The sequence below is a fragment of the Salvelinus fontinalis genome, chromosome 38 (assembly GCF_029448725.1).
Source record: "Salvelinus fontinalis isolate EN_2023a chromosome 38, ASM2944872v1, whole genome shotgun sequence".
NCBI classification, from domain to species: Eukaryota; Metazoa; Chordata; class Actinopteri; order Salmoniformes; family Salmonidae; genus Salvelinus; species Salvelinus fontinalis.
Genome location: NC_074702.1, coordinates 18,861,259 through 18,886,943, shown reverse-complemented (window position 1 = coordinate 18,886,943; position 25,685 = coordinate 18,861,259). Strand labels below are relative to the sequence as shown.

Sequence of the window (25,685 nt, the reverse complement as noted above, 5' to 3'; positions counted from 1 at the left end):
CTGTGGTCTTGGGGACATTCAGTGCTGCATAAATGTTTTGGTACACTTCCCCATATCTCTGCCTCGACACAATCTTATCTCGGAGCTCGACGGACAATTTCTTCGACCTCATGGCTTTGTTTTTGCTCTGACATGAAGTGTCAACTGTGTGACCTTATATAGACAGCTGTGTGCCTTTCCAAGTCATGTCCAATCAATTAAATTGACCACAGGTGGACTCCAATCAAGTTTTAGAAACATCTCTAGGATGATGAATGGAAACAACTGAGCTGAATTTCGAGCAAAGGGTTTGTAAAATTATGTAAATAAGGTAAATTTGCAACATTTTCAAAAAACCTGTTTTCGCTTTGTCATAATGGGTTATTGTGTGTAGATTGCTGAGGAAAATTGTTTATTTAATCAATTTTAGAATAAGGCTGTAACTTAACAAAATGTGGATAAAGTCAAGGGGTCTGAATACTCTCCGAAGGCACTGTATATGTTATAATTAGTATACTACCATAAGTATTGGCGCGTTCTCGCATGCATCTGCATATTTCCGTTATGGATCGCCTCCTCTGTGAAGTGTGTGTGTGCAATAACTCAATTCAACCTTTGCATTCCTTCTAAACAACTTAGTCCACTCTGTTGATAACATATTCTAGTTTTGGGAACAGAAAACCGTATTGAGATCAAATGATTAATCGATGAGAAAATGTGCAGAATGTCGCCCAAAATCCATCTCGTTCCATTTTCTCCCACTGCTGGCCAGTGGGCTTCCTCTCACTCTCACATGTATACATCCAGTGAAATATCCATCTCATTGTTTTGTCTGTGGTTTTACTGCTCCAACCCTCACTGGACTGTGACAATGCTACCATCTAGTTGTTTGCAAAGGCGTCACACCAAAACTCCTAAAGAAAAAGTATTTGAAATGGTATGATCTGATAGTGCTGATTGAGTTTTAAATATTCTAATCATACATAACCAGTTGTGGGTACCAATGGACCTTTCCAATCCAATGTGAAAGTATGACATACTCAAACACACATTGCAAACACATTTATTTTGTTGTGTAAAGAGGACCGTACAATGATGCCACAAAGCAGATAAGCAGCAGGAAGCCACAAAGCCACTCTATGCCTATAAAAGAATACAGCTACACTTCAAAAAAACATAGGATTGCACTACCACCTTATTGCCAGGTAAAAGCTGATCAAGTTTACAATGCAATTTCCTCCTAGTGTTGACTGAAGCAGTCAGCCCAGTGCTGGTTATATCAAGTAAACACAGACACAAAAGAGACCACTACACATATTCTACACACACACCCCTCCATTCCTCATTCAAAAGGCACACTTGACTTGTGAATCAAACCATGGACAGAGATATTTTATCTCTTAAGATGACGTAGTTAATTTATTTTGACTGACTCTGACATGCTGGGATTCACAGCTTAAAGGTCTAATCCAATTCAACTGGTTTGTTTATCCAACAGCCCAACATAAACATCATATGATGTGCATACAGTAAAGCACACATTTGAAACACATTCATATTACCTTAAGGAGAGACCCTCAAGTCAATTCCTCCTTGGCTCACTGCTACTGCTGAGGGCATTAAGTGAAGCTAGGTACATATTGTTTTTGTGTCTCTTCAAATCAACTGTTGTCTGAATATTTTATTCATGCACTTCAGGGCAAAGGCCTACTGTAAGTGTTTTAACTGATGCTCCCATAAGAGCTCTTATTTGTCTCATCATGTGTCTCATGGGTTATTATGATGTTCAAGACAAAGCTGGTTATGAACCAGGGTTGGGGTCAAATCCTTTTTAATGCAGTAGATTATGGAATTACATTTTTTTCTCAATGCTTCTCTATGAGAACATTTTGGAATTGGAATTTTAGTTTATTTTCAGAATTGACTGAATTGAAAATGGGAATGGCCCCAACTCTGGCATACGATACCTGTGTCTCTAGCATACAATATACCTGTGTCTCGCTTTGGCATAATCTCAATATGCTGTTCATTTTTGTACTTCTGTTTTTTGTCTTCATGAAACAGTGAACAGCTCAAACCTTGGAAGGCAACACTTCAGACAAACAGCAAGTGGGACACTAACCTGTTTTATCTCTTCATACTGTATAATGGTGCCAAACCATACAATGTTTTCTGACTCTTAAATCTTGTTTTAGACTACACCAATGTTTTAATCAATATGTCGCTAAGAGGATAAATAATGTTGTACTGAATTGAATACCTCTAGTAATCACTCCACTAGAGCAGGTAAACTCAGCTGAGTGATCAGAGCCTGGATAAACCTCAGACAGGATAAAGCCCCACATACTAAGTCCTTGCCTGTATTTTTAGCATGCTGACCTTTCTCTAAAGTGATTTGGATGAACAGTTGGTTGAGAGGGGACAGGGCAGGGTGGGTGAGGGTGTAGAGGGGTTAGAGGAGCAGGTGGGGCATACACAGAGCCCTGAGGGGGGTGGTGCCCGTCTCTAGCCTGGCCTCTCTCATTTAGCACACTGGTGTGGAGTCAGAGCAGAACTCAGTCAGTCTGGTTTTACATAGAACATATGCTTGTGTATCGTCAGTAAACCCTACACTACAGTAACTTATCAGGCAAAACCTTAACATCTGGATATGATTTGCTTCACCCAAAAAGCACCTTTAATTTATTCACACTCACCCACACAAATTCATTGATTCACATACAACCACACAAAACACACATATAAATACACACATGGGATGAGACAGCAGAGAGAAAGGGCTGCAGTTTGCTGATGATGTAAACACAGTGAGATCACAGGAGGTTGGTGCCACCTCAATTGGGGAGGATGGGCTCGTGGTAATGACTGGTAGCGGAGTCAGTGGAATGGTATCAAATACATCAAACACATGGTTTGATGCCATTCCAGTCCCTCCGTTTCAGGCATTATTATGAGCCGTCCTCCCCTCAGCAGCCTCCACTGAGTGAGATCCAGGCCTGTAGCATCGCAGAGTAGGCATCAAACCGTGCTGAACTAGGATCAGTTTAGCCTTTTACTTCATAAGGAATAAGATAACATGGACACTCCTACTCTGAGACGCTTTTTGAATACCGGCCATGGTCAGGTGGGGTTAGGGCCCTTATTCATCAAGCATCTCAGAGTAGGAGTGCTGATCTAAGATCAGTTTCTAAGATCAGTTTAGCCTTTTAGATTATAATGAATCGACAGGGGGGACCTGATCCTAGACATGCACTCTTACTCTGAAATACTGCTTGATACATACAACTCCTGGTCCAACCCAGCCTGTCTAGTCCATGTGGATGGTCAGTGGGGCAGCTCCTGCATGACCTCTTCGGCCAGCTGTGTGATGAGTTGCCAGGCCTCGCGGATGTGACGTGACTCGGTGGTGCGGGAGCAGAGGGCGAAGCGCAGCACAAACTGACCAGACAGCAGGCACGGCACCAGGTGGATCTTCCTGCCGTTGTTGATCCTCTTCAGCAAGGTCTCATTCACCTCATTGGAACCCTTTCAGGAGGAAAGGTTAGATAGATTGCATCCCAAATAGCACCCCATTACCTATATAGTGCACCCTATTCCCTATATAGCCATAGGGCCCTGGTCAAAAGTAGGGCACTATATAGGTAATAGTGTGCCATTTGGGATGTTACAATAGTCTAATACGTTAAAAAAAAAAAAAAAAAAAAAATGGATGCCGGCAATGTGAACAATGCATAAGAAGCATAGGTTCCAAAATGTAAACTAAAACTATATACCATAGACCTAACGAGAAACAGTTACAGTCTACTCCAGTCCAAAGATAGTTTACGATGGTCTGTTGAACGTTCGATGATCATGTGCTGAACTAACATTCACAGTTGGCTGAATTGTCTTACCTTTAGTCTAAAGCAGACCAGCCCCAAGACCACGTCTGCGCTGATCTCAAAGCGCTGGTCAGCGCGAACCAGGCTCTCAAACTCTTTAGCCAACTCCACATGCTATGAAGGCAGAGAGACAGTCAGTCATTCATTCATACTCAGACAGCCAGTGGTGGAAAAAGTACCAAATTGTTATACTTGAGTAAAAGTAAATATACCTTAATAGACAATTACTCAAGTAAAAGTGAAAGTCACCCAGAACAATCCTACTTGACTAAAAGTAAAAAAGTATTTGGTTTTAAATATACTTAAGTATCAAAAGTAAATGTAATTGCTAAAATATACTTAAGTATTAAAACTAAAAGTATAAATAATTTCAAATTCCTTTAAGCAAACCAGACGGCACGATTTTCTTGTCTTTTTTAATTTATGGAGAGCCAGGGGCACACTCCAACACTCAGATTTACAAACAAAGCATTTGTGTTTAGTGACTCAGCCAGATCAGATGCAGTAGGTATGACCAGGGATTTTCTCTTTAAGTGCATGAATTAGACAATTTTACTGTCCTGCTAAGCATTCAAAATGTAATGACTACTTTTGGGTGTCAAGTCAAATTTATGGAGTTAAAACTAAAAATGTTCTTTAGGAATGTAGTGGAGTTAAAGTTGTCAATAATATAAATAGTAAAGTAAAGTACAGGTACCCCCAAAAACTACTTAAGTAGTACTTTAAAGTATTTTTGCTTAAGTACCTTACACCACTGCAGATGGAAATGGGTTAAGGTGAACTTCTTGATATGGACACTAGGTGACACCCTGGCAACTACATTTTAATTAATATTATTTTTCTAGACGGTGGTGTCCTTACAGCAGGTAGCTAGCTGGCTGTTGTAATACACTTTTTGTTCAGCAATAGTAGCTACATTGTCTTCAATGTTCATTCACCCTTGAGAAGGGCTCCATTTTCAAACAAAGGGTTGATGTGATGACAACTGTTTGACGAGTGAAAATACTAGATAAACATTAAAGCACATAGCCCTAACCATACAACTTCCTGAATCTAACAGAAAATGCAGTGTTGTATAGTATGCCCATGGAACCAGGTATATCTCAGTATGGAAATTAATGCACAAGCTCTTTGACAATTAATCTAGTCATAAAAAGGTCAGTGTTAGCCCAAAGGCTGGCAGATGGCAATATTGAGTCATTTCAGCTTACTGTCCAAAGAGGATCTACAGTATGCAGCCGGCTATACATTTGTATCCCCCGTGGACTGGTTCGTACATAAAACATTCTCCATGCGGGCTACAAAGGCATCGATTTCCTCCTTAACTTGATTTAGTGGTGACAAAATGGTGGCTAATGCTACTTCCTGACATTGCGTACAGCGTTCATACCAATGGTAAACAGTCTGCTGCAACCTGATTGGCTGAACGCGATACGCAACATCCGGGAATTGCAATTAGCCACTCTAGCATTCTGGTGGAAAATGGCGTTTCATAAAGTAAGTATGCAGTTTTTGTATGCCTTCTCACCATTAAATCAAGTTAAGAAGCAAATTGATGCCTTTGCAGCCTGGATGGAGAATGTTTTATGCACGAACCAGTCCACGGGGGATACGAATGTATAGCCGGTTGCATAGATTCCCTTTGGACGATAAAATGAAACAATTCAATATCGCCATCTGCCGGCCTTTGGGCTAGGTCAGTCTATGTTTGTACAAAGAAGTCTGGAAATCTGAAGAAAACAACCATGAAATAGTCATCAAACTGTCCAACCTTCCTTGGAGGGAATGCTCAAAGCTAATGTCCTATTCCTATTCCAGCTCACCCTGTTCAAACTCTTATTCACCACAGGATCAAACATGTAATCCATTCACTAATCATCAAAAGTACCCTGTGTGTGGCATTGAATGCTTAATGAGAACCGAAACGTGTATCATTGCATGTAATCACAATTACACAGTAGTACATCATGATGTACAGTATTTGTAACCAAAGGCTGAGTGAGAACAGCCAGGACAGGACTATTAGTAATAACTCCAATGCCAACTCACTCATTAATGAGGACAAAACTCTGGTCCTAACTGTGATTATTAGCTGACCACTCCACTTCCTCCCATTCCCAGCCAGTAGGTCACCACCACTGAGGTTTAATGGTCCGTGTGTGTCCACTATAATTAACTTACTGTTCGTATGTCTATTCAGAAACTGTATGCTGCTGTACCAAGATGATAGGTAAAGCCCCATACAGAGACATTTCTGTCATCTGACCTACAGTAGGCAATGGTCAACTTGTTGAATAGCACTGTTTTGTAAAAAGACAACTGTTGCCTACGTATAATTGATTACAAACATGTCAAATCAAACTTTATTTGCCACATGCGCCGAATACAACAAGTGTAGACTTTACCGTGAAATGCTTACTTACAAGCCCTTAAATCAACAGTGCAGTTCAAGAAGAACATATTTACCAAGCAGGATATAATAAAAACACAATAAGGATAACGAGGCTATATACAGGGGGCACCGATACTGAGTCAGTGTGCAGGGGTATAGGCTAGTTGAGGTTATCTGTACATGTAGGTGAGGGCGAAGTGACTATGCATAGGTAACAAACAAACAGCGAGTAGCAGAAGTGTACAAGAGGGGGGGGTCAACGTAAATTGTCCGATGGCGATTTTTATGAATTGTTCAGCAGTCTAATGGCTTAGGGGTAGAATCTGTTGAGGAGCCTTTTGGTCCTGGACTTGGCGCTCTGGGCCTTCCTCTGACACCGCCTATTATATAGGTCCTGGATGGCAGGAAGCTTGACCCCAGTGATGTACTGGGCCGTTCACACTACCCACAGTAGCGCCTTACGGTCAGATGCTGAGCAGTCTGCGCTTTACTGAAGTTTTTCTATCTATTAAAGACAGTAGATGAATGCAGTATGCCTCAGTGTATGGCTGAAGGCCTTGTATTGCTGCTGCTGTTGCTTCATTTACTGATAGAGCTAGACAGACACAGACCAGGTTGATTTGATTGACAGACAAAGAAAGGGAACCGAAGCTGTTTCTGTGCTATTACCTTACGGATGTAGTCCTGAAGGCCTTTGAGCCCATACATTCGGAACACAAACCACATCTTGAGAGAACGGAACCTTCGGCCCAGGGGAATCTGCCAGTGCTGTGAGGTAGACGGGGAGATGGGGTGCGGTAGGGGGGGAGATAGGGTGCGGTAGGGGGGGGAGATAGGGTGCGGTAGGGGGGGGAGATAGGGTGCGGTAGGGGGGGGAGATAGGGTGAGGCAGAGAGGGATAAGTGGGTTAGGGTTAGTGGGGCAAACAGAGTGAACTCTGACATCCAGTGCCACTTACACAGACAGAATATAATGATAATAGATAGCCATTCAGCTTACCCTGTAATCTGTAATCAGTCCTGTGAATAAACAGATGAGTAATTATACTACTAGCAATTCACAGCCAACATTTTAATTATTAACATATTATTGAATGTTGTTACCATTGCTGACCTTTATTCTCTCTCGCCCTTGCCAAAGCAAGTGTAGTAGATAATAAACAGATCTCTCTCTCGCGCTCTCTCTCCACATACAGTAGAAAAGCCCTGTTGCAGTGGTAATAACCTGTCATTTCATTGAGCTGGAACTGGGGTAGCAGTGGCCTTACTGTGAGCAGCCTTCTCTGTGAGGAGAGGTCAGCCAGTCTTTTGTCTTCCTGTCAGTCCAATTAAGGAGGAGGAGGCTTCAGTGTTGTGTTGAACTGCGTCCCAAATGGCATCCTATTCCCTACATAGGGCACTTTGTACAGTCCTTTGGTGCCCTGGACAAAGTAGTGCACCATCTAAGGAATAGGGTTCCAATTGGGAGAATACATCTGCATCTAAGATGGGTGACACTCTGTCACTGGCTAACACTGGCAGGCAGCGAAGCAACATGACCATTAGTGGACTATTAAAGTGCAAATGCTTTGTTGGGAGGACGTGAGGGACATCGGTAATTGAATTGGATTGTTTTAGAGTAACATATTGCGTGTTATTTGGTCAGCGTTTGGACGCCTTATTGTATTAACTCTCTAACACAAGTACACACAAACATACGGTACAACTACAGTACATGAACACATGCACACACACACACACTTCCTAGCCATATAAAACATGGGGCTGTGGTGGTGAGTATTAGTTTATCCACCTTGGGTTTATTAACAAGCCTAAAGCCAGCAGGATTGTGAGGTGAGCAAGCCCACAGACCCTCCGATCCTTGATGTGATATACTGGGCTCTCACACTAACACCATTCACATCCCATTACATTACAGGGACTCCAGGCATCATCTGCACTTGATCAAATTAAACCACTATACTGTAAATATGCTGATGAGACTATTGCTAGATTTACCACATTTAAACCTAATAGATTGGAAATAACACAAAAAAAGTAATGTCAATACAGACTATTGTCAGTGCAAAAATATCTACCCGACTCTTGATGATCATGTTTCAGGTATAGAGGATCCATCTTGAAGGCCCCAATGAGATCAGATCTTTTCTTCACCCTATGGACAGACACTGAAACACTTAAACGCTCTTACCCTATGAGAGCTCCCACAGAATACATAGGGTAGGGTAAAGGGCAAGGCTTTTAAGAAAAGCACAGAAAACGGCTCCCCCACATACAGAAGGTGTTCAGTGCTACATTAAGTCTTACAAAAGACACACATTACTGAAGTAATTTATCATCTCTATTTTATTGACGTATATTCTCTTTTTGTTAACTTATATTGAACAATAAAGTTGTATTGTAAAATGACAATGATCTAAGGGGACACCCTACAGGGGATGACACAGCAGCAGGCAGCATAAATTATGTTTTTGTAAACAATGACATGGCACAATTTGTGCTCTAGATTTTGTCTCTGAGAATGAGTTGAAATAATTCTGTTTTCACAATCAGTTGAGCATGAAATAAGAACGTAAGATCATAAGTTAGACCAGGGTCTCTCAGTTACACATTCACCTGATGTATTGTTAAAAACTGTTATAAACCAATAATACCATACATAAACTGAGATGCTACAAGTAATTTTAACTTTATTCCAGTTATTAAAACACACTATAGCGTCATAAAAAAGCACAGCTATTTCTGAGCAGACTACATAAGTCTCTCCTTACATAAGTCATTTTCTTTGTTTACTGACTTTGTCATGGCAACTCACCGGGGATGGAAGAGGGCATTGAGCGTTCTATCAACAAGAAATGTTGGTGTTGTTTGTGGGATGATGAGAGAGAGGGCAGATGGGATGCCTATTCCCACCCACTCTGTTTAAAGAATGCTTTAGGTGTCTAGATATTGCTTCTGGAGGTGACTTTGTTATGACGGCCCATTGTAGAGTAGTGTAGTCAATAGCCACATTAAGCAACAGTGTAACTAAGGTTAGGGAGAATAGTACAGCCTTAGATTTTAGGTTATAGATGCGTATACAGTTGCACAGTGTCGTGCTGAGCTCACAAGGCAGTTTAGATTTGAATCATATTAAAAACCATGTTGAAGCCGCTCCCCTCTCCCCATAGAACAGAAAAGAAACTAAGGGGTCTTACAAAAGCAATGTGAAAAATATATATTATACAAATAAAGATTTTACTTAAGGAAGTTGTATGATTTTATTTAAATGACCAGCAGGGAATCTTACAGACTGTCCCCCTGGTCAGATAAAACAACCTGTTCAATAATATAACAATGTTTCTACAAAGGCTGACTGTCAATCACTTGATAACTTACCACATTGTAGAGCAGTCAAAGTTGACCAACAGCCATTTGTGTGTATTGAAATTGAAAGAGTCTGCAAACTGAAAGAGATAAAAGAGTCAGCCATTCAAATCAGCTGATTTTGACATAAGTGTACAGGTCACCCTCTTAATACACAAGCCATTTTTTCCCATTTAATTGTAGGAAAACCGTGGTCTTAGAATATATTTGATTTGTCAAAGCCCCTTGCTGCCATCACTAGGTTTGCACTGACTGCAGCTGGCCTATCACCATATCCTTCCCACCTGCCTTCACAGATGCAATAAAAGCAGGCAGCAATAAGAGACAATATCAATCAGAGTGGCTCGTGCACAGTTGTTACCATGCTGACAGATGCAGGAGCCTGCCTATCACTCATATCCTAGCAACCAGCCTCAGCTGCAGAGGGAGCCGGTGTGTCTGCCTGCCTGTCATTCAGGTGTGTGTGTGTGCGTATGTGCGCGCGTGTTCCCGCCTCCTCTACTACATCCCTGTCCCTCACCCCCACTCTCCAACATTGTTTGAACTTGTGTCGCTAATAAACAGTGATATTTCTTTGATGAGGAGAGCAGCAACGTTTTATCTAAAGGTCTGATGATGCCTGAGGAAATTACTTTAGCCTTATCTGTGCTCTCAGTGTCACTCCACTCGGCTCTGCTCTGTTGGAGACGCATGCTATCCAAAAGGCCAAAGGATGCTTTTCTAATTTCCAATGGATTATTGGGCATATTACTTATTCTAGCACGCTTCCCTCTTGACAGTTAAATTAAGTTATAAATGGGTGTAAATACAAGTATGTTCACTGGCAATTTCACTGGAAGTGTGTGTGTGTGTGTGTGTGTGTGTGTGTGTGTGTGTGTGTGTGTGTGTGTGTGTGGCTGGTTTCTAACCTCAATGCCGTTCAACAGGGGTCTGAATTCAGGACAGATAAAGGAACTCCCAGCATATGCAGCATCAATGTGCATCCAGATTTTCTCTGCATTACCTGAGACAAAAATACAAATGTGTAGAACCAGTAGTACAGAAACATACAAAGCTGGTCCTGAGACATGGCTGTACAGTAGATTCCTATGTCTTTATCAGTCTACAACCATGTGTCGGTGCTAATAGACAGCCTTTAGGAGTATGTTAATAATGCTTTGAGAATCATACTTACATATGGGCCCAAGTTCAGTAATGTGATCAAATGCACATGAGGGAGTGGTACCAAGAGTAGCACAGAACTAAATGAAAGGACAAAAATCAACCATTTCTGGAAAAACACAGTACTTTACATGATATTCATAAGAATGTGTTTCTGGACTGTATTGGACTATTGGTTATTTCTGTTTGACTATTGACTATTGTCTGGACAATTGATTGTGGCATATTCTTTATAATAAGGGGGAAATGAATGTGTCTATTCTAAGTGCCAATCTGCCGCCTCAAAGCTTGTTCATGTAAATGGACGTGTGTTCTGTTCTGACGTAGAAGGGGATGAGTGTGTTCTGACGTAGAAGGGGATGAGTGTGTTCTGACGTAGAAGGGGATGAGTGCGTTCTGACGTAGAAGGGGATGAGTGCGTTCTGTTCTGATGTAGAAGGGGATGAGTGCGTTCTGTTCTGACGTAGAAGGGGATGAGTGCGTTCTGTTCTGACGTAGAAGGGGATGAGTGCGTTCTGTTCTGACGTAGAAGGGGATGAGTGCGTTCTGTTCTGACGTAGAAGGGGATGAGTGCGTTCTGTTCTGACGTAGAAGGGGATGAGTGCGTTCTGTTCTGACGTAGAAGGGGATGAGTGCGTTCTGTTCTGACGTAGAAGGGGATGAGTGCGTTCTGTTCTGACGTAGAAGGGGATGAGTGCGTTCTGTTCTGACGTAGAAGGGGATGAGTGCGTTCTGTTCTGGCGTAGAAGGGGATAAGTGCGTTCTGTTCTGACGTAGAAGGGGATGAGTGTGTTCTGTTCTGACGTAGAAGGGGATGAGTGCGTTCTGTTCTGACGTAGAAGGGGATGAGTGCGTTCTGTTCTGACGTAGAAGGGGATGAGTGCGTTCTGTTCTGACGTAGAAGGGGATGAGTGCGTTCTGTTCTGACGTAGAAGGGGATGAGTGCGTTCTGTTCTGACGTAGAAGGGGATGAGTGCGTTCTGTTCTGACGTAGAAGGGGATGAGTGCGTTCTGTTCTGACGTAGAAGGGGATGAGTGCGTTCTGTTCTGACGTAGAAGGGGATGAGTGCGTTCTGACGTAGAAGGGGATGAGTGCGTTCTGACGTAGAAGGGGATGAGTGTGTTCTGTTCTGACGTAGAAGGGGATGAGTGCGTTCTGTTCTGACGTAGAAGGGGATGAGTGCATTCTGTTCTGACGTAGAAGGGGATAAGTGTGTTCTGTTCTTACGTAAAAGGGGATAAGTCCTGCAGCCTTGTCTTCCTGTATCATTCTCCGGAGGGTCTCTCCCTGGACAGCATACTTGTCTGACTGCTCCGTTGGAATCTTCTTCATCCTCACTCCGGCAATCATACCTGCTCGTTCCACCGAGCAATGAGCCTGTTCAAAGACAGTAGAGCAGAGTTAACACAGGTGACTTCAAGATAGTTGGCTATGTCACAACCCAAACAGAGCAGATGATATACATGTAGGTCACTTCAAGATAGTGAACAACGTCCGACCAAAGAGAGTAGAGCTCCCAAGATAGCCAAAGAGAGATAATGATTTTGGTGACTTAAAGACAGCCAACATCGTCACGGCCACCAGACTTAAGCCAGATCATGCAAATAGGTTATTATACACCAGTCTAAATGATCATTCTATCTCGGCATATAGTACTGTACATTCGCCCAAAGATGAAATAATGTTTGTAGTCTGTCCATCAAGTAAGACGTTAAAGGACCAGTTGTACTGTGTAACGTCACTCCTGGAGAAAAGGGCTGTTATCCTCTTTCCCATAAAGGCCAGTGTTGTCCTCGGGGCAGAGCCATAATATCCTAATCCCATGCTGCTCAGGTCAACAGAGCAGAGCTAGCATGACTGTGCTGCCTGACAAACAGACCCATATCACGAGAAAGGTTTACCAAGAAAAACTTACAAAAGGACTAATTCAAGGCAAAAAGGAGTTGGAGCACGCAAGATAGATTTATTTTAGTTCACTTTAATCCTTTGTAGAGGACGCAAACAGGTGACTGTCGTTTCAACGTCAAGCTGAAGTCTTCCTCAGAGTGACTTAACCATTGCACTTACCTCCTATTTATAGCCTAGTGGCCCATTGAAACACAACAGTGCTAGAGGCATTACTGCAGATCCGGGTTCATTCCCGGGCTGTGCCACAACCAGCCGTGGCCGGGAGTCCCATAGGACGTCACACAATTGGCCCAGCATCGTCTGGGTTAGGGGAGGTTTTGGCTGGTGGGGATTTAATTGGCTCATAAGATTCTAGTGACTCCTTGTGGTGGGCCGGGTGCCTGCGGGCTGACCCCGGTAGCCAGCTGAACGGTGTTTCATCCGACACATTAAGTAGTGTTAAGTAGAGCGGTTAGGCGGGTCATGTTTCGAAGGGTGCAATACCCCACTTTCACCTCTCCCGAGCTGATTGGGGAGTTGCAGTGATGAGACAAGATCGAAAATTGGGGGGGAAAAGGGGGTAAAAAAAAATATACAGTACCAGTCAAGAGTTTGGGCACACCTACTCATTCAAGGGTTTTTCTTTATTTTTACTATTTTCTACGTTGTAGAATGCCCTAGACCACTGCGCCACCGGGAGGCCGAAATATCACATTTACATAAGTATTCAGACCCTTTACTCAGTACTTTGTTGAAGCACATTTGGCAGCGACTACAGCCTCAAGTCTTCTTGGGTATGACGCTACAAGCTTGGCACACCTGTATTTGGGGAGATTCTCCAATTCTTATCTTCAGATCCTCTCAAGCGCTGTCAGGTTGGATGGGGAGCGTTGCTGCACGGCTATTTTCAGCTCTCTCCAGAAATGTTCGATCGGGCTCTGGCTGGGCCACTCAAGGACATTCAGAGACTTGTTCCGAAGCCACTCCTGCGTTGTCTTGGCTGTGTGCTTAGGGTTGCTGTCATGCTGGAAGGTGAACCTTCAGTCCTTCGCCTCGCTCTGGAGCAGGTTTTCATCAAGGATCTCTCTGTACTTTGCTCCGTTAATCTTTCACTCGATCCGTACTGTTCTCCCAATCCCTGCCGCTGAAAAACATCCCCACAGTATGATGCCTCCACCATTCAGGCCAAAGTGTTCCATCTGTTTTTATCAGACCAGAACATCTTGTTTCTCATGGTTTGAGAGTCCTTTAGGTGCCTTTTGGCAAACTCCAAGTGGGCTGTCATGTGCCTTTTACTGAGGAGTGGCTTCCGTCTGGCCACTCTACCATAAAGGCCTGATTGGTGTCGTGCTGCAGAGATTCTTGTACTTCTGGAAGGTTCTCCCAACTCCACAGAGGAACTCTGGATCTCAGTCAGAGTGACCATAGGGTTCTTGGTCACCTCCCTGATCAAGGTCCTTCTCCCCCGATTTCTCAGTTTGGCCGGGCGGCAAGCTCTAGGAAGAGTCTTGGTGGTTCCAAACTTCTTCCATTTAGGAATGATGGAGGCCACTGTGTTCTTGGGGATCTTCAATGCTGCAGAAATGTTTTGGTACCCTTCCCTGTGCTTTGACACAATCCTGTCTCAGAGCTCTACGGACAATTTATTTGACCTCATGGCTTAGTTTTTGCTCTGACATGCACTGTCAACTGTGGGACCTTATATAGACAGGTGTGTGCCTTTCCAAATCATGTCCAATCATAGGTGGACTCCAATCAAGTTGTAGAAACCTCACAAGGATGATCAATGGAAACAGGATGCACCTTAGATCAATTTAAAATTGCATAGCAAAGGGTTTGAATACTTATGTAAATAAGGTATTTCTGTAAAAAAAAGAAGCAAAAAAAGACATGCAAACATTTCTAAAAACCTGTTTTCGCTTTGTCATTACAGGGTGTAGATGTTTAGATTTATGAGGGAAAACATTTATTTTATCAATTTGAGATTAAGGCTGTAACTTAACAAAATATGGAAAAAGTGAAGGGGTCTGAATACTTTCCGAATGCACTGTATATTATATTAAACAATAGATTAAGAGGAACTAATACCCAAAACTATAAAGAGAAAAAACAAACATTTGTTTATTTTTTATCTTAATTATTTTGGAAATTATTCCCTCTTTATCTATTGGTAAATATTGTTAACCAATAGATGAATTAGAAGTCCAAAACGCACCTGCATTACGGTGGGACTGATTGGGTTAAAGTGCTCTAAAGTGCTCATCTAGTTTTGTGACCTGACCTGTTCAGGGTAGGAGTAGGATTAATAAGAGTAAGAGTAGAAACCTGACCTGTTCAGGGTAGGAGTAGGATTAATAAGAGTAAGAGTAGAAACCTGACCTGTTCAGGGTAGGAGTAGGATTAATAAGAGTAAGAGTAGAAACCTGACCTGTTCAGGGTAGGAGTAGGATTAATAAGAGCAAGAGTAGAAACCTGACCTGTTCAGGGTAGGAGTAGGATTAATAAGAGCAAGAGTAGAAACCTGACCTGTTCAGGGTAGGAGTAGGATTAATAAGAGCAAGAGTAGAAACCTGACCTGTTCAGGGTAGGAGTAGGATTAATAAGAGCAAGAGTAGAAACCTGACCTGTTCAGGGTAGGAGTAGGATTAATAAGAGCAAGAGTAGAAACCTGACCTGTTCAGGGTAGGAGTAGGATTAATAAGAGCAAGAGTAGAAACCTGACCTGTTCAGGGTAGGAGTAGGATTAATAAGAGCAAGAGTAGAAACCTGACCTGTTCAGGGTAGGAGTAGGATTAATAAGAGCAAGAGTAGAAACCTGACCTGTTCAGGGTAGGAGTAGGATTAATAAGAGCAAGAGTAGAAACCTGACCTGTTCAGGGTAGGAGTAGGATTAATAAGAGTAAGAGTAGAAACCTGACCTGTTCAGGGTAGGAGTAGGATTAATAAGAGTAAGAGTAGAAACCTGACCTGTTCAGGGTAGGAGTAGGATTAATAAGAGTAAGAGTAGAAACCTGACCTGTTCAGGGTAGGAGTAGGATTAATAAGAGTAAGAGTAGAAACCTGACCTGTTCAGGGTAGGAGTAGGATTAATAAGAGTAAGAGTATAAACCTGACCTGTTCAGGGTAGGAGTAGGATTAATAAGAGTAAGAGTAGAAACCTGACCTGTTCAGGGTAGGAGTAGGATTAATAAGAGTAAGAGTAGAAACCTGACCTGTTCAGGGTAGGAGTAGGATTAATAAGAGTAAGAGTAGAAACCTGACCTGTTCAGGGTAGGAGTAGGATTAATAAGAGTAAGAGTAGAAACCTGACCTGTTCAGGGTAGGAGTAGGATTAATAAGAGTAAGAGTAGAAACCTGACCTGATCGGAGGAGTAGGCCACCAGTTTGGAGGTAATGCCAGTCTCTGGACGCTGTGGGTCACTGGCCAGGATCATTCTGACCACCCTGCAGCGGGCAGCTAGGAGAGCCACAAGAGTTGCCTCACTGGCCGTACCCTACAGAAAGACAGACGAATGTAAGTGGGGTGAGTTTCGATGACTTCAGTCAAACCAGTAGGCCTTGCAACATGTACATCCTCTACAGTCATAGGGAGGTCCCACGTTCTATAAAAAAAAAACAGACTTTACATGTAAAATCTGCTCCACATAAACCTGATGGTTTTCAAATAGCTCTTGTTCTTTGCTGAGACTACTCATATGAACAGTCACTTAACCAACAATGCAGTTAAGAAAATAACAACAACAAAAAAGTAAGGGATAAAAGTAACAAATAATTAAAGAGCAGCAGTAAAATAACAATTGTGCGGGGGCACTGGTGTCAAGGTAATTGAGGCAATATGTACATGTAGGTAGAGTTACTAGAGTGACTATGCATAGATGATAACAGAGAGTACTGCAAATAGTCTGGGTAGCCATTTGATTAGATGTTCAAGAGTCTTATGGCTTGGGGGTAGAAGCTGTTTAGAAGCCTCTTGGACCTAGACTTGGCGCACTGGTACCGCTTGCCGTGCGGTAGCAGAGAGAACAGTCTATGACTAGGGTGGCTGAAGCTTTGACAATTTTTAACCCCTAAACCTGCTATAGAGGTCCTGGATGGCAGGAAGCTTGGCTCCGGTGTTGTACTGGGCCGTACGCACTACCCTCTATAGTGCCTTGCTTTCGGAGGCCGAGCAGTTGCCATACCAGGCAGTGATGCAACCAGTCAGGATGCTCTCAATGGTGCAACTGTAAAACCTTTTGAGGATCTGAGGACCCATGCCAAAGGGGGAGGTGGCCTCCATCATTCTTCCATTCAAGAATGATGGAGGCCACTGTGTTCTTGCAGACCTTCAATGCTGCAGACATTTTTGTACCCTTCCCCAGATCTGTACCTCGACACAATCCTGTCTCGGAGCTCTACAGACAATTCTTTCAACGTCATGGTTTGGATATGCACTGTCAACTGTGTTTTTTCTTCTTCCTTCTAAAACTTGTTTTCACTTTGTCATGATGGGGTATTGTGTGTATATTGATGAGAAACAAATTATATTTAATGCATTTTAGAAAAAGGCTGTAACATAATAAAATGTGGAAAAAGTGAAGGGGTCTGAATACTTTTCGAATGCACTGTACTTTAATTACCTCGTACCCCTGCACATCCACTAGGTACTGGTGTCACGCCCTGACCTTAGAGATCCTTTTTATGTCTCTATTTTGGTTTGGTCAGGGCCTGAGTTGGGGTGGGCATTCTATGTTTTCTATTGGCCAGGTGTGGTTCTCAGAGGCAGCTGTCTATCGTTGTCTCTGAGAACCATACTTAGGTAGCCTTTTCCCACCTGTGTTTTGTGGGTAGTTGTTTTCTGTCTTTGTGTCTTTACCAGACAGGACTGTTTCGTTTCGTTCATTCTCTTTGTTATTTTGTTTAGTGTTCTGTTTTAATAAATTAACATGAACACTTACCACGCTGCGCTTTGGTCCGATGATTCCTCATCTTCAGACGACGATCGTTACAACTGGTAGTCCTTGTATCATTACAAGTTATCATTATTCATTATGTATCTATTATTACTTATATTATGACATGTTTAACTTTTCTATTATTTCTCTATGTTCTTTCTCTCTGCTTTGTTGGGAAGGGCCCGTAAGTATTTCAGTAGTCCACACCTGTTGTTTAGGATGCATGTGACGAATACTATTTGATTTTACAGTATAATAATTTCACTCACAATCATAAATGCAAATCTCACTCATTAGCTTCTGTTTGATAAAACTGCTCCTAAATGCATCTCATACTCTTTCAAATGCTCATCTGAACATGGTGCATCATGTGAGATGGCAATTTGTCACAGCTCTCATAAGGCTGGCAACAAGTGATAGGAGGCCTACTTGTTGCCATAGTGAAGCGCACTTAAAACCCCAGCCACAAACAAAACACCCCTAGGATGAGCCATACTCCTCGATGGATTCAATAGAGGGCCATTACATTATCTGTCAGCCTTCTCGCTCATGCCTCAGCCACCTCTCCTATCTCATCCCTGGCTGAGACGGTCTCCTCAGCTGCACTGCTGTATCCACAACAATAAATGAACGCTTTACCACATGAAATAAGTATCCACAACACACACACACACATCTTTGACTGACATATTAAAAGGCAATTTCCTGCTGTTTATCTGGTGTTGTGAGGGGAAAATTTACCAAAACATATATGAGAGACAAATTGCTGGCAGCGACAGAATCATGAGTCAATTGCTTTTCCTAACATCTGCATTGTTTTAAAAGGCAAAGTGGCACGGGCTGTAAATATGGTTTTGACCCTACTGTGAATGCCATGTGTTCTGTACAAACATTTGATTTATATTGGACTTGGATATCCTTACTTGAAATATGACTATGACAAATATCTGACTACATTATTGATTTAAATTAATTGAGTAATTAAATGTATTTGAAAGTATGTTGTGGCAATGTAGCAATACAACTGTGGAAATAAAAGCAATGCATTGTCTTACCCCAAAGAAATGGTGGGTAGTTTTACCATACCTGGATGACGCCTCCTCCTTGTCCGTGTGTCCCGGCGATGAAGTCCTCTGGCAGCTTGAGCATCTTCCCCAGCCAGTCCATCATGACTGTCTCCAGCTCTGTACACGCCGGGCTGGCAGCCTACAATAACATGGGGTTAGAGACAGGGTCAACACACAGCTCTGTACACACCGGGCTGGCAGCCTACAGTACCGTGGAGTTACCACACCATTTGGACATGGACCAATATTAGCATTTTTCGCATCAATGAATTGAATTTGTGCCACAAATGCTAAAACGTGAATATTTGGAAACAGTGCTATGGAATCTTAACCAAAGCATGGATTGCTGTCATACCTTGTCCATAAATTGCTTACAGGGTAAGGAAGCCAACATGTAATTTTGTAATGTGGGTGTTGATACTGTTCAAATCACATTCAAAAGAAAAAGAGAGGATGACAGAAACAGATGACAAGGTCATACATACCCAGGAGAATCCGATGCAACCAATAGCTCCAGACAGCATGTCTGCCAGCATGGCCGGGAAGGAGTTAGCCGTGGGGAAGTAGGCATAGAAGTACGGGCTGTGCCAGTGGGTCACCTAAAAACAGAGGAAGAGTCATGTCAGGTTAGTCTGGTTCAAATCCAGTAACCTGACGGAGTAAATCTGACAGAATGTGTGCTGGCAATCAGAGGTTTGCTGGTATCAAAATCCTGCTATATACCACACCTTGCCATGGTGCCACTGAGCTCTTGAGCAAGGCACTTAACCCCTAAACTGTTCTAGCCCTTGAGCAAGGCAGTTAAACTGTTCCGGGCTGAACTCCAGTCTTGTGCGTGTTTGGGGCACCAAGCTAGAGGCTGCCAGTGTCCCTGTCTGCCTCCCTTACATGCTTTTCCCATGGTGAGTCATTCATTAGACTAACCGGGCTTATTCCACACTGTTAAAGCAGAGGTGGTAAAGGAAAAAATATATGTTTTAGAGGGTCAGATTGATAAGGGAATAACAGCTTTTGTGTTACAGCTAAGGAAAGGGTTTGGGTTGGGAGTAGGGGGCAGATAGATTGAAACTGGTTTGTTTCTCTGGTGGTGAGATTATTGATGTGAGGTTAGTCATTCATTTAAAGTCTTTGAACTTTGCCATGTGAAAGGCCACAGAATGCAGGGAATTTTACAACCATTTGCAAAAACAACTACATGGCTGATACGTGTCATATACAGTTAATATGAGCTTTCATGAACTGATTTCTCAGTACAACCAACAAAGGACAACGGAACACTTTGTCTCGTTACCAAAACGTTCAACACTGAAGTTCCTTACTGTACATCTTCTGAATGATCACTAAACAACAGTCAACAGACCAGGAGTTAATACAGATATTGTGATAATGCCTCCCCCATAACGTAGCGGTTAGTGACTGTGTGCATTGAGTGTTGTGTATGTTCTCATGATCTCATGTTCAATGCAGCCTGATGCCACTGGGTAAACAGCCCATTGGTATGATCAATAATATTATCATATTTAATTCTTAACTTTTCACTGACGAAATCTGGGAGAAAGCAGATCTCCAATAACAGAGTACCTGACCTATAGCAAGTTATGAATATCTTATGTATGCAACCTTCAAGTAAAGTGTTACCATCATGGTACAGCTGTAATCAGCCTTCAATCAATAGTCACCTCATCTATAACAATATAATAATCTTGGCCGCCTACCCCAGGCATGATGACCCTCTCAATGTCTTTGACCACGTCCTCGTAGGTGTCAGGCTCCTCAGGGGCCTCCTCAGGGATGAGGGACCGCAGGTACCCAGGCTCCACGTCGGGGTACACCGTCCTCTGCTCTATGTTCTCCAGGTAATCTGCTATCAGGTCTACCATCTCCTTCCCTCTCCTCCGGAACTCTGTAGCATCCATTGTACAACTGGAACAGACAAATATCCCACTTCATTGTCCCAACCTTCTTGTACCAACCTTCACTAACAGTCCTACACACTTAATCCCCACCAACTCAAATCACTGGTAAGAACCTGTTTGCTCGCACACACACGATTTAGCAAGCCACATTGTGACAACGTCACCTCGCTTCCAGACAAACTAAACACCTTCTTCGCCCTTCTTTGAGGAAATCAACACTGAACTGCCGACGTGGGCCCCTGCCACTCACGGGGACTTTGTGCTCCCGATCTCCAGTACACAGAACCCAAACCGGCCATCGTGCATTATTGTATTTTGTTCCCCCACACCAAACACGATCACGACATGCAGGTTAAAATATCAAAACAAACTCTGAACCAATTATATTAATTTGGGGACAGGTAGAACAGCATTAAACATGTACAGCAATTTAGCTAGTTAGCTTGCACTTGCTAGCTAATTTGTCCTGGGACATAAACATTGAGTTGTTATTTTACCCGAAATGCACAAGGTCCTCTGTTCCGCCAATTAATCCACACATCCTTCCAGGCTTTTTCTTCTCTTGACTTTATATTGCGATTGGCAACTTTCATAAATTAGGTGCATTACTGCCACTGACCTTGTTCGTCTTTGTCACCCACGTGCGTATAACCAATTAGGAGATGGCACTTGGGTACCTGCTTCTATAAACCAATGAGGAGATGGGAGAGGCAGGACTTCCAGCGCGATCTGCGTCAGAAAAAGAACTGATTATGCTGACCAGACCGGACACGTCGCGTGCGCGAGGGTCGCAAAATAAATTTAGAAAGCCATGTTATTAAATTATTGCACCCACACTGCTCGCGCGCGCAGTGCGCCATCGTGCATAAATGTATTCCCCCCCCCCCCACACCAAAATCGATCACGACACGCAGGTTAAAATATCAAAACAAACTCTGAACCAATGACATTAATTTGGGGACAGGTCGAAAAGCATTAAACATGTATGGCAATTTAGCTTGCACTTGCTAGCTAACGTGAATTTGTCCTATTTAGCTAGCTTGCTGTTGCTAGCTAATTTTGTCCTGGGATATAAACATTGAGTTGTTATTTTACCTGAAATGGACAAGGATCTCTACTCCGACAATTAATCCACATATAAAACGGCCAACCGAATCGTTTCTAGTCATCTCTCCTCCTTCCAGGCTTTTTCATCGTTTAAATTATATAGTGATCGCAAAACTTTCATTGTATTACCACGACTACCGGCAAAACAGTTCGTCTTTCAATCACCAGACGCGCGCTAGGCAGTGTGGGTGCAAAAATTGAATATCAGATTTCTACATTTATTTTGCAACAAGAGCGGTGTATAGACATTTAAGTGTTTTAACCCTCGAAAGGCTGCCAGCCCAGATGGCATCCCAAGCCATGTCCTCAGAGTATGTGCAGACTAGCTGGCTGGAGTGTTTACGGACATATTCAATCTCTCCCTATCCCAGTCTGTTGTCCCCACTTGCTTCAAGATGTCCACCATCGTTCCTGTGCCCAAGAAAGCGAAGGTAACTGAACTAAATTACTATTGCCCCGTAATCATTAAAGTGCTTTGAAAGGTTAAGGACCATATCACCTGCATCTTACCTGACAACCTAAAACCAATTTGCATACCTCCCCAACAGATCCACAGCTGACGCACTGCACACAGCCCTATCCCACCTGGACAATAGGAATACCTATGTAAGAATGCTGTTCATTGACTACAGCTCAGCCTTCAACACAGTAATGCCCTACAAGCTCATCAATAAGCTCAGGGACCTGGGTCTGAACCCCTCCTTGTAGAAATTGAAGCAAATTGCATTTCTGATTAATTCTTGTTACATATATTTTAGTACAGTCAATAAAGTGAAAATGTGTTATTCTTATTATATAATGAAACAGATTTCTGTGAAAAATCATTCAAACTTCAAAGAGAAGTTAATTTATGTAATGCTCCCCTGTTAGTGTTTTTTAGGTCAGTGTGTTATGAGTGACAATGTAGGCTTTCTGAGTGAGAATTGTTGCCAGTTATGGTTGAACAAGCTTATTTTGAAACATTAAGTATTTTGGTGTTTTGAGTAAGTTTGAGGTGAGTTTAACTGTTAGGCCAAGATGCATGTTGGTAATGCAGACTGTGTGACGAGTTTTGAAAGGTACTTCATTATTGACCGATGCTTGTTAGCAATTGAAAAAAAAAAGTAAATTGGGTTGAGGTCAGGATCCTAACTGGGCCACTCCAGAAGGCATATTTTCTTCTGTTGAAGTCATTCTGTTGATTTACTTCTGTGTTTTGGGTCATCCTGTTGCATCACCCAACTTCTGTTGAGCTTCAATCGGCGGGCAGATAGCCTAACATTCTCCTGCAAAATGTCTTGATAAACTTGGGAATTCATTTTTCCGTTGATAGCAAGCTGTCCAGGCCCTGAGGCAGCAAAGCAGCCCCAAACCATGATGCTCTCTCCACCATACTTTACAGTTGGGATGAGGTTTTGATGTTGGTGTGCTGTACCTTTTTACCTCCACAAAATGTTGTGTGTTCCTTCCAAACAACTCAACTTTAGTTTCATCTGTCCACAGAATATTTTGCCAGAAGCGCTGTGGAACATCCAGGTGCTCTTTTGCGAACTTCAGACATGCAGCAATGTTTTTTTGGACAGCAGTGGCTTCTTCTGTGGTGTCCTCCCATGAACACCATTCTTCTTTAGTGTTTTACGTATCGTAGACTCGTCAACAGAGATATTAGCATGTTCCTGAGATTTCTGTAAGTCTTCAGCTGACACTAGGATTCTTCTTAACCTTATTGAGCATTCTGCACTGGGCTCTCGTAGTCCTCTTTGCAGGACGACCACTCCTAGGGAGAGTAGCAACAGTGCTGTACCTTCTCCATTTACAGACAATTTGTCTTACCGTGGACTGATGAACATCAAGGCTTTGAGATACTTTTGTAACCCTTTCCAGCTTTATACAAGTCAACAATTCTTAATCTTAGGTATTCTGAGATCTCTTTTGTTCACATCAGGCAATGCTTCTTGTGAATAGAAAAATCACAAAATTTTAGTTTTTTTTATAGGGCAGAGCAGCTCTAACCAAAATATTCAATCTCGTCTCATTGATTAGACTCCAGGTTAGCTGACTCCTGACTCCAATTAGCTTTTGGAAAGTCACTAGCCTAGGGGTTCACATACTTTTCCAACCTACACAGTGAATGTTTAAATGATGTATTCAATATAGACAATTTGTGTGTAATTAGTTTAAGCAGACTGTTTGTCTATTGTTGTGACTAAGATGAAGATCAGATAACATTTTAAAACTAATTTGTGGTAATTCCAAAGGGTTCACATACTTTTTCTTGCCACTGTATTTATATCTGCTGCACTAAATGTTTTATATACAATACCGGTCAAAAGTTTGGGGGTCACTTAAAAATGTCCTTGTTTTTGAAAGAAAAGCACATTTTTTGTCCATTTTAAAATAACATCAAATTGATCAGAATACAGTCTAGACATTGTTAATGTCGTAAAAATCTTTTGTAGCTAGAAACAGCAGATTTTTAATGGAATATCAGAAGCCCATTATGAGCAACCATCACTCCTGTGTTCCAATGGCACGTCGTGTTAGCGAATCCAAGTTTATAATTTTAAAAAGCTAATTGATCATTAGAAAACCCTTTTGCAATTATGTTAGCATAGCTGAAAACTGTTGTTCTGATTAAAGAAGCAATAAAACTGGCCTTCTTTAAAACAGTTGAGTATCTGGAGCATCAGTATTTGTGGGTTCGATTACAGGCTCAAAATGGCCAGAAACAAAGAACTTTCTTCTGAAACTTGTCAGTCTATTCTTGTTCTGAGAAATTAAGGCTATTCAATGCGAGAAATTGCCAAGAAACTGAAGATCTCATACAACGCTGTGTACTACTCCCTTCACAGAACAGCGCAAACTGGCTCTAACCAGAATAGAAAGAGTGGCCCCGGTGCACAACTGAGCAAGAGGAAAAGTACATTAGAGTGTCTAGTTTGAGAAACAGACGTAGATCAGCACTCCTACTCTGAGAGGTTTGCTACAGCCCCTGGTGTGCATGTATTCTGAAGCCAGATGGAGACCTGCAGTCCTGATAAACCCGAAGAATAATAGAGAGGTGGGTAGTTGGCGGTGGGTGTACTCACGTTGTCGAGCACAGCCGTGGTCGGGTCCTCCTCTCTTTCAGTCTTCACACACAGTAGCAGTGAGTGGTGTACAGCAGGAGCGGCGAGCACGGCTCTTTTTATCTGCCCAGTGGCCCCCCACAGCCAGCCAATGGGAGTGTGGCTCCGGGCCAAGACAGTGTGCAAAGGCAGGAAAGGCTGATTCACAAGGAGTTAATGAGATCCAACTCACTTTCCTCGCAGCCTGATCGACACAGAGGCTTAGCACACAGCTAGCTACCTGTTGAATGGCACTGTTATAACTACTATTGTTAATCGATATTACTGTTATTATTACCACTTACCAGTAAAGCCTGATAATCTTGTGTTTTGGCAAGCAGCTAACTGACAAACATAATTTCAACCAATGCGGTATAACTGTTTATTACAAACTTATAACCTATCTTAACAACTAATTTTACGTTTACAAACTAATTATAAACCTTGTTAACTCATTTTAGGTATGCATTTTTGGTTGATATTTGATTGAGTTTGGTTTATTGATTTAACTCTAACTCAAATGTGCGAACTATGTTGACATTTACGCCTCCAGGGATAATATTTGAGACTCAACCCATTGTTAACAAGCTAAAACTAGTTCCAAAATACATATGGTTATGCATCCTCTAGGGTCTGTGGATATGTTAATGCTTAAAAACACATTTTTGTTTTTAAAGACTGGCAAGATGCCATTCTGACGAAAGATCTTAAACAAGATAAAATTATACAGCTCAATTCTCATCTGCATAACCAGGATGTTGTTTTATCTACATCCTCTTATGGGGCCTGGATGATTGCGCCATTCTAATGCTGCGTTCATAACCAAGTGGAAAGGTGGTAATTACCAATTGTGAAGTTGTAAATATGAGTTAGATGCATTCACCACCCTTGAACTGCATCAACCATAGA

General features: G+C 42.3%; 1 protein-coding gene across 1 annotated transcript; it reads right to left on the bottom strand.

Annotated features, from left to right (window-relative positions):
• Positions 1 to 1,062: 1,062 nt before the first annotated feature.
• On the bottom strand, positions 1,063 to 24,846 carry LOC129837783 (aromatic-L-amino-acid decarboxylase-like). Its single transcript, XM_055904225.1, has 14 exons — positions 24,759 to 24,846; positions 20,383 to 20,590; positions 19,153 to 19,266; positions 18,687 to 18,806; positions 16,026 to 16,160; positions 12,007 to 12,156; positions 10,792 to 10,858; positions 10,526 to 10,620; positions 9,630 to 9,697; positions 8,330 to 8,406; positions 7,252 to 7,271; positions 6,922 to 7,020; positions 3,873 to 3,974; positions 1,063 to 3,504 (listed from the first exon to the last, which is right to left on the bottom strand). The coding sequence occupies exons 2-14, from the start codon at positions 20,581 to 20,583 to the stop codon at positions 3,304 to 3,306; spliced, it is 1,449 nt and encodes a 482-aa protein (XP_055760200.1). The 5' UTR covers positions 20,584 to 20,590; positions 24,759 to 24,846; the 3' UTR covers positions 1,063 to 3,303.
• Between the last annotated feature and the right edge of the window lie 839 nt (positions 24,847 to 25,685).

Excerpts from the sequence above, each read along its gene's own strand:
- LOC129837783 (XM_055904225.1), bottom strand. The coding sequence starts at position 20,583 with ATGGATGCTACAGAGTTCCGGAGGAGAGGGAAGGAGATGGTAGACCTG. Across the intron at positions 19,267-20,382 it reads AGAGGGTCATCATGCCTGGG|GTGACCCACTGGCACAGCCC; the intron begins GTAGGCGGCCAA and ends CTCTGTTTTTAG. Across the intron at positions 9,698-10,525 it reads CCCTGTTGAACGGCATTGAG|TTTGCAGACTCTTTCAATTT; the intron begins GTTAGAAACCAG and ends TATCTCTTTCAG.